Genomic DNA, 9,770 nt, shown 5'->3' with positions numbered 1-9,770 from the left:
GAAAGGTCCGATTCGAGGAATCTATTTTACACTTTTTCGTTGACTATGCCTGGAGATTGTCGATAGAACCACATTGGGCTCATAATTTAGCCCGATGTTTTTGATTTTTGACATTTTGGAACTTCAACAGTCACACGCGATATTTTTCTGTCTATCAATTCTTTCCCCTTTCCCGAAAAAATTTTCAAACTAGGTCGACTGTTTATGAGTGTTTGAGTCACAGCTCTATGTGTTTATGAGCTTGCGACAGCAGGACCCTCGTGGATAATAAAAGTATCTACAGGGCCTTGTAAAATTTGCTCATGATATAAACAAACTTAACTAACTCTGCCCGTTCTGACCTGATCGCCTTCCTATCCCTGGTCTTCTGGTTCCTGCTTGTGTTCTCACTGCAACAATTGAATCTTCAAATTCTGGATTCTTATCAACATCCCAGACATTTTGTTGATTTGTTCTCTGATCTTCATTCTGCACATAATTTTATTGTTTTAATCTACTTATATGTATGGTACTTATGTGTACTTATTGTAACAGACTTATACCTGTTAAGCATTTTTTTTACTTTCAATTTGTATATTGTTACTACTATTATATGGGTATTCTATGTACTGCACTTTGAAATTGTACTGCCAACATTGTTCATCATGTATTATCAAATCCAACATGTAACTCCTGTATTTTACTGTATCTCCACTGGTATTATTGCTTACAATATCGTCGGGTTACATTGTTAATCTCTCGTTATTGTTCTCGGTGTCTTCGCATAAATTTTCTGTCACGCGACTATATTCTGTGCTCTGTAGTATGTAAATATCTCACGGTAACGTCATTATTCATATTTTATAATAACGTTCTACTATTTTATTTTTGTAACTCTGTACTTTGTCTTCATTTTTAATAAATATGTTGCTGATTCCCCATAGCCCCCACGGATCCTATGGTTACATGATAAAATAAAATTATGTGTGTATAGAATCTAGCCTGAATTCACGGATTACCTCTCGCCGGTTCGTCGTACCGAATTAAAATAGTGAAATATCTTAACAAAAAAAAAAAAAACAACTTTAATCACATTTGATCGTATACGATAGAAACTCGATCCTATGCAGTAACGAGACTCTTCTTATCCTTTCTTGCCCACTTTCGAACTCCACCACTTCTCACCTCTGTTCACTAACTCTACCGTTCTCCCACCTCTACTCTCACTTTTCTTATTCCACACTTGTCCCTCTCTCTATGTCTCGTTTTACCTGCCTTTTTTCTCTCCGTTTTTATGGCTCTTTGTCTACTCTTGTTTAGCTACCTTCTCCCTTTTACAACCCTTTGTCTACCTTTGTTCATTGACAAGACTATGTCTTGTTTATAAAATCGTACGTCCTGTTGTCTTATCAGCTTAAAGGTATGAAGGATTACATGTCAGGAGTTGAAATTTGGCACAGAGTATTAGGTGCTCAAATTATGCGCGCATAAAAAAAACCAGACTCGTAGGTAGTCAGGGGACCGAGAACCGAAACACAATAAAATACAAAATGGCGACACTCTCTACAAGAAAGCAGTAGTGCGAGATTTGCGCATGCCTTGCTGGTTGGTAAGTTGGAAATACGAATATTGTGAAATCGAATTTTGACAAACGAATCTTTGAAAAAACCCATTTACCTGTACTATGTTATTCCCCCACATATTTCTGGTCGCCACGTGCTAATCTTGACCGATTGACCTGATATACCTCGTTTCATCATCGGAACTTTTTGAAACTAGATGGCACGTCGTTATAATTTTATAATTTTATATTAAAACTAACTACCGAAATAAAATTATTTTTTTTTACATTTATTGATATATATATATATATATATATCAATAATACACATATTATTCATAACGACACATATATATATATTTCGTTTGTGCGAAATAAAAAAAATAATTGCGAACGATACAATAGCCATCATTATTTTTTTCACAAACGGGAAATTTTCGCATTGATAAAAAGTTCAACCTGGGGGGGGGGTCATGCAACGGAGAGAAATTTCAACATTTGATAGGTTAATTTCAGTGAAAATGCGTCGTGGAAGATCCCATGGTCGTGGCTGTAGCCGGCAAAGTTTGAATGATCGCACTCAAAATCCAGCGATACGAAAGATGATTGGATAATGAGAACGAGACTCGCCGTGAACGTCGAAGTGATCCCGCTTAGTAGTGAGTCTCCGAAACATAGTCTTGTTCGAAATACGGCCTTGCCGTTTTACTTGTTTTTTTATAGTAGCTTGTGAAGAGATTGGATATGGGACGAAAAGACCACGGTTTGGAGGGGAGAAGATTCAATATCACTACACTGTAGATCATGCATGTCAAACTCATATGATATTGCGGGCCACATGATCTATTTTGTATAATTCGGGGGCCGCATGTTTTCAATGTTCAGAAAATTAATAAAATACGGTTTTTAGAATGATTATATTATGTATTTATTAGACTCAATGTATTGTATATTATACGTACACAGACATTTTATATTTCATATTATTTTTTAAACTTAAACTATAAATATTTTATATTTTTTATAAAAAACAAAAATAAAAGTTATAATAAAAAATAAACAAAATCACAGTTTAATATTACTTTTTAGAAGATATTTGACAACGTTTTTCACAAAGCGAGTCATCAAAATTTGGTTGAATATATTGAGCTGATGCAATTTTTAAAATTGATGATAAATGTTCATCAGTTAATCTTGATCTTTTTGAATTTTTGTTATTTTTCATTAAAGAAAATAGTTGCTGGCATAAGTAAGTGCTTCCGAACATAGCCGGTATACAGGTAACAAACGATAACGTTTTAGGAAACCGATCTACAGATAAATATGTATAAAAATCTGGAATTCCAACTTCCATATATTTTCGCTTCAGCAAATTATCACATTGGATTTCAATTAATTCCATTTGTAAATTTTCATCAACAGTTTCAATATCGATAGATAGAGGCGAAGTAAAAAGACGAAATTGTAATTCACAGCTTTTAAAATCAGAAAATCTTTGACCGAATTCCGTTTCTAACAATTTAATTTGGTGAGCATATTCTGTAAATTTTAATTTAGGTGATTTAAGCAATAGATATTGACAGCTTTCAAAGTGAGACAAGTTTTCTTTTTCTATTTGTTTTCGCCAAAGTGATAATTTTTGTTTGAAAGCGTTAATATTATCAAATAGCGTTGTAACAACATGATTTTTGCCTCGAAGCTTAAGATTAAGTTGATTAAGATAACTTGTAATATCAACTGAGAAAGCCAGGTCCTTTATCCATTGTCCATCTTTTAATTCAGCACATTCATAATTTTTTGTTTCCAAGAAAATTACGATTTCGTCCAGCAATGTGATAAATCGTTTTAGCACTTTATGACTCGAAAGCCAACGAACTTCCGTATAATATGATAGATCGGTGTATTCACATTCAATATCTTCCAGAAATGAAGCATATTGACGATTATTAAGTCCACGTGCTCGAATATAACTTACAATTTTGGTGACTATTTTTAAAACATGTCCGATATTTAAAACTTTGGAGCACAGTACTTGCTGGTGAATAATACAATGAAAATGTATAAAATTATTATTAACATGCTGTTTGCATGTTTCTTTTAATCTTGCAACAACTCCTTTAGTAATACCGGTCGTGGTAGGTGCACCATCAGTTGCGAGACAAACCAACTTTTCCAATGGTAACTTATACTTCTTCGAAACTTCCATAAATGCATCAAAAATATCAGCTCCAGTGGTTGTATTATTCATAGGAATGATTTCCGAAAGTTGTTCACTTATTTTTAAATTAACATCGCATCTACGAATAACAACGGCCAACTGAGCGATATTTCGAATATCTGTACTTTCATCAATTGCAATAGCGTAGGCTTGAAATGTTGATATTGTTGAATTATGCTGATTTCTCAAATTATCGGCTATTTCATCAGCTCTGCTAGCTACAGTATTTCGACTTAAACCTACACTTTAAATTTTTTTTTTTTTTTTTTTGTGCTGGACATAATACTTCCGCCGCTTTAATTAAGCATTCACTAATAAATTCCCCTTCGGTAAATGGTTTCGATCTGCTTGCGACTAAATGTGATAATATCTAACTAACTTTTACAGCAGATGTATTGTCTTCAACAGATTTACTGAATACACTTTGTTGTTTTTGAAGGAGTGATTTCAATTCCGACAATTTGTCTTCACGAAGTTTTGCAACGTATTGGTCATAGTTTCTTTTATGATTTCTGTCATAGTGCCTTTTAAGATTATATTCCTTAGGAACTGAAATAGAGTTTTTACATATCAAGCATAATATTTTATTCTTGTTTTGGACACAAAAATATTGCAATTCCCATTTTTTTTTTAAAATTACGATGTTCCTCTTCAATTGACCTTTTCTTACTCATTGTTCTTGAAGTTAGTCAAATTTGAAATACCTCTTTTCAAATTTAACAAAACGTTTATGACAACTATTTGACGTTACATGAACATACAAGGTTTACGAGATTTACAAATCACAAAAATTACGACGTTTACAAGGTAGATTCACACAGTCAAAGTTCCAAAAGTCACTATTCCTGAACAAATCCGTCGAAAAGACTCCTTGCGACGTATACTTCGGATACAGTTACTCGGAACATGCCTCCTGTCACTCGTCACGGCAATAGTAGACGAAACACCTTACGGTAGAGCACACAAACTGAAGTTCCAACAGAAACTTAACTTTTGCGCCAAAACTTTTCCTTTTATACGGATTGTAGCAATCGCTGATGCACCAATAAGCGCGTAGCAGTCTTCCACGACGTCCGCTCTCGTACGATGTTCGCCGGCCAATCATCGTTCGTAGATTCAAAGCCGCGGCCGTTATTCTAACCGTCTTTCGTAGCGTCGACCAATTTGAATTGGTTGGACGAAATACGGAACGAACAAACACAAAAAGGGCGGGAATCGTACAGTTCATGAAAGTTCAAACTTTTCAACTTCAAGCGTTAAAGCTTGATATTTAAAAATTTTTAAAAAGTCTCGGCGGGCCGCAACCCATGTGTTGGCGGGCCGCGTGTTTGACATGCCTGCTGTAGATAGACAACAGAATTAATATGAGATGGGTCTACATGAGTACAACGGCTCTATCTCTTTACAAGCGTATTCAAGAAATCCGTTATTCTATGTAAAAGAGCCTTTCAAACAGCGTTAGTGACAGCTGCATTCAAAAACAATATAATTGTCATCATCGTCATCATCATCATTAACCCTGGTCTCATTGCCCGTTGGTGTCTGACACATTTTCCACTACAGTGGTGCCTCGTATAACGGACTTTCTGTTTGGCCTGTTACGTGACTCGAGCAACGGACTATCTGCGAACAACGGACTTTCCGTTTTGGCAGTTACGTGAGGCGATCAGCGGACTTTCTGCGATCAAGTGCGAATGATTTTTCCACTCTTTTGCCATTGCCATTGACCATCTACTATTTTTAGACGTTTTCCCCTTCTTGGCTTCCCAGAAGAGCTTCATGATGTAAGTATTTTGGAAAACAGGTGTTGAAGACGAGAGAAACAGACCACCTTGGACATGTTTTTCAAGAAGCCAGCTGCCAAAAAACAAAGGATGGAACAAGAGGAGTTGACCCTGCAAGTCCCGGTAGCCTCTTCTGAATATGACTCCGATTAAAAAACAATAAAAAGAGACCCGCTGCAATGTGTAAAATGTGTGTGTCTGTATGAATGTGTGAAGAAAGTGTTTTTTCACCTCCTCCTCAGAACATCTGACTACCCAGCATAATTGGTGACTACTCCATTTTCTTTTTATTAATGGTACAGTACGGTTATTTTATGCTGCAGAATGAATTAGATGTTTTAACATGTATTTCTATGGAAAAATGCATTTCGTATAACGGACTTTTCACTTAACGGACGTGCACCTGAAACGGATTAAGTACGTTATATGAGGAACCACTGTATTTTCTACCATTTCTCTCTACCCATTGTTGATTTTCTCAATTCCTGTACATTTGCTCCACACCACTTCACGTTATCAATCCATTCTCTATATGTTCTGTCTCTTTTGTTAGATCCATCCATAATACCATAGACTAAAGTCTTAATTTTTTTGTTTTTATTCATTCTTGTGATGTGTTCAAACAGTAGACGTTTTCATTGTATAATTTTTTGTAAGAGATTTATTTTTCATATATATCATGGTATAAAGTTCTTCGTTTGTGACTTTCTGCATTCATTCTATTTGCAAGATCTTTCTGTAACAATGTCTTTCAAAAGCTAATATTTTTCTTTTCGTATTTTTAGTTATTACCCATATCTCAAAGGCATACAGAACGCAGAAGAAGATGCAGGTGTTCAATACTTTGAATATTGTCTGAAAACTAATTGCTTTACTTTTCCAGATTTTTTCCATTGCTTTCAAATTTGTTTTTGTCTTGGCTATTCTAATTTCTATTTCTTTTTTGCAGACCAGATTATAGGTTAATATGCTTCCTAAATATGTAAAGCTCTCTACATTTTCAATTTCTTTCCCATTTACACGGATATTTCTTGTTATGTTGTTATTACCAAATATCATTGTCTTAGTTTTTTCGCTATTGATAGTCAGTCCATATCTTGTTCCTTCTTCATTAAGCATATGTAATGTTTTCTCTAATGTTCCTCACTTTCTTTAATGATAACTATGTAATCTGCAAATCTCGGGTTATTGAATTTTACACTGTAAACTGATGTTCCCTGCATCTCTTGTGTCATCTTATCCATGATTCTTTCTAAGAGAGTTATGAAGATAGTTGGGGATATAGGATCTCCCTGTCTGGTGCCTATTTTTTATGTTGAACCAGTTTTCTAGCTTCCCGCGCAATCTCACAGCTGCTTGTTCATTATCATTAACGTAACCTAGCAGGTTTATTAGTTTATGTTCTACTCCATAAGATTTTAGCACTACCAAGGTGACTTTTTGGTCTATGCTGTCGAAAATTCATAAAGCAGGAATAGTTGTTTTCCTGCTTTCTTCTTGCTTTTGCAACTAATAGCCTTGCTCTCTTAAATCTTGCTCTCTTCGGCATTAACATTACGTTAATGCCGAAGAGAGCAAGATAAAGTTAACACTAATCATGGTGCCAAAAATCGCAAGTGTCCTGTCTTTAAATACCAGTGTGAGGTAGATCAAGCAAGAGTATGCGAATATTAAAGAAAAACTCAATTAACTTCATACAAATTAACATGGATAGAGGGTCTAGTGCTAGGGACCACCTGGTAAAATATATCACAGAAAACAGTACAGATAAAGCAATAATTCAAGAACCATACCATACAGATAAGATCAAGGGCTTTCCCCAGCGATTCAAAGTACACACAAAGAATCAATACACAGCAATTGCTGTTTGCAACCCTGAACTACGGGCAACTTTAATAGATGAGCTCACCAATGAGATAATGACCACAGTTTATTTGGAAATTAATAATTCGAAATTACTAATAAACTCCACCTATTTTCGATCAAGTGGCAATGTTAACGAGCAGTTCCAAACATAAAATACCTTTTAACAAAAGCAAACTACCCATCACTAATAGGAATAGACTAAAACTGCAGATCTACAGCCTGGTGGAACAAAGTTGGGAACGGCCGTGGCGTTGCACTTCTCAATTTAATAATGAACAACATCACACTATAAAACACTAAAGGCCCACCTACTTTCTATAACCACCAGGGTTCTAGCCATATCGACCTCACACTAACCACTGGGAACATAGGACAGTATATTACAGATTGACCAACACTGCTAACAGAAACAATATCAAGACATAGATATATTACATTTTAATCCTCTCATAGGAAAACAACATCAAAGGAATACAGCAATAACTGAAAAATATAATATACATAAGGCAAATTGAGATAACTTTAATTTGGATTACAATAATGAAGCACAAAGCATTAGATATAATTTACAATTAGACCTACCCATTAACGAAACAATCGAAGAATACACGAAGAAAATAATACATCGCTGTGATAAAAATATCCCTACGTACTCCAAACATCAACAATCAGTTCCCTGGTAGACTAGCGAACTAACCCTGCAGAGGAGACTATTAAATAACGCGAGGCGAAAATACCAACGCTACAAACAACAATCCCAACGAGACATACTAAGACAAGCATATACCCAGTTAAGAAATAAATACCAAAAATTAATCAAACGATCCAAAGCACACTCTTGGAAAGAATTCTGTACTGATGTAGGAAATCAAAACCCATAAGGCTGAGTATATACATTTCTAAAACACCAAAGCAATATCAACCAACAAACTGTATTATTAAGGGATAAAATTGGTAATAAATGTATGACTAGCGAGGATGAAGCAAAAATAATACTTGACTACTTTTATCCCAAGGACGAGCAAAACGAAGACAATAGCAATCATAGCACAATTCGTCTCTGCATTAATCAGTCATATCTCAAGGAAAATGACTCCCTGTTTCAAATACATGAGGTTCAAAATGTAATAAAAACACTTCAAAACAAAAAGGCACCCGGACACGACGGGCTTTTTCCAGAGATAGTAAGGCATATATTCCAGATAAGTCCCGATATCTTGCACAATATCTACAATAGCTGTCTAAAACAAGCTATCTTTCCAAATACCTGGAAGATGGCAATATGCAAATTAATTCCAAAACTTGGCACCCAAATTCTCAGTGATCCCAAAAACTTCAGGCCGATCAGTCTCCTACCAGTTATGGGAAAAATTTTGGAAAAATAACTAATAAACAGAATTAATTATCACCTTCACAAAAATAACATACTTAATAGAAAACAATTTGGTTTTACCCCGCAAAGTAGTACTATAGACGCCCTATCTGCAGTTACCAAAACACTGTAATTAAAAATAGTCAGGATAACAAAGATTACTGTTTAATAATATCCCTTGATGTCTCTGCAGCATTTGATCGCCCCTGGATTCCTAAGATACCTTTGGCATTCGCTCGTTTACATCTCCAGCATTGGTCAATCAGGGCATGGCAAACTCGTTGGCATGAAGATAATGAAGGACAGATTACACACAAGTTCTTCCCGAAATTAGAAAGAAGAGACAACTGCAAAATTATAACCCACGATTTTCGGCTAACACAAATACTTACAGAACATGGAAAATTTAATAATAATTAGCTAACTAGATTCAAAATTAATAATAAACCGAAGTGTAACTGTGGAAATAATGTACCTAACACTGTAGAACACATAATATATAATTGTGCTCTTTTTGACCCTTGACCCAACTCATTATACACTTCACAAACAAATTGATTACCTGGCCCATGGCACTAGGTGAACTCATAGCTCACTTAGTGCCACGGGCCAGATAATCAATTTGCCTGGCAATGGCACTAGATTCAGTAGGAACATTCCAAGTTCCTACTTAAAGGACATGTGTTGCTGAGTGAAGCTTTCTTTCCTATCTTTCGGTAGCCAATTTTTCCACCCAACTCCGATTGCTCAGTTGGTGTCGCAGACTTTGTTTATACGAGCGACGTCCGAGTCGGCATCTTTTATCTTTTGCTTGTATTGACATCAGATTTCATTCGTGTTGTTGTTTTATAGTTAGCGCATCGACACTCATCTAACCAACTCTCCTCCTTTTTCCAGGCTTGGGACTGGCATGTTTTCTTTAGAGATTGCATGGCAGAGTTAGTATAATTGTACAATTCAATAAAACAAGTCTAATATATCCAAGTAGGG

General features: G+C 35.4%; 1 protein-coding gene across 1 annotated transcript; it reads right to left on the bottom strand.

Annotated features, from left to right (window-relative positions):
* Window positions 1-321: 321 nt before the first annotated feature.
* Window positions 322-5,539, bottom strand: LOC136971006 (general transcription factor II-I repeat domain-containing protein 2-like). The gene is made up of 4 exons (XM_067265489.1): window positions 5,416-5,539; window positions 4,134-4,307; window positions 2,889-3,997; window positions 322-468 (listed from the first exon to the last, which is right to left on the bottom strand). Exons 1-4 carry the CDS (start codon window positions 5,537-5,539, stop codon window positions 322-324), a joined length of 1,554 nt encoding a protein of 517 aa, XP_067121590.1.
* Window positions 5,540-9,770: the final 4,231 nt, after the last annotated feature.

This window comes from Centruroides vittatus, unplaced genomic scaffold (genome assembly GCF_030686945.1).
Source record: "Centruroides vittatus isolate TY-2023 unplaced genomic scaffold, ASM3068694v2 contig_225, whole genome shotgun sequence".
NCBI lineage: Eukaryota > Metazoa > Arthropoda > Arachnida > Scorpiones > Buthidae > Centruroides > Centruroides vittatus.
This window is presented reverse-complemented; position numbering and strand designations above follow the sequence as displayed.

What these genes read in the sequence shown, in the direction of transcription:
- LOC136971006 (XM_067265489.1), bottom strand. Translation starts at nt 5,539, where the DNA reads ATGAAGCTCTTCTGGGAAGCCAAGAAGGGGAAAACGTCTAAAAATAGT. An exon ending in AAGTCCGCTGATCGCCTCAC is followed by an intron (nt 4,308 to 5,415) that starts GTAACTGCCAAA and finishes ACTCTATTTCAG; the next exon opens with TTCCTAAGGAATATAATCTT. An exon ending in TGAAGCGAAAATATATGGAA is followed by an intron (nt 469 to 2,888) that starts GTTGGAATTCCA and finishes AATTATGTGCAG; the next exon opens with AATGAAGATCAGAGAACAAA.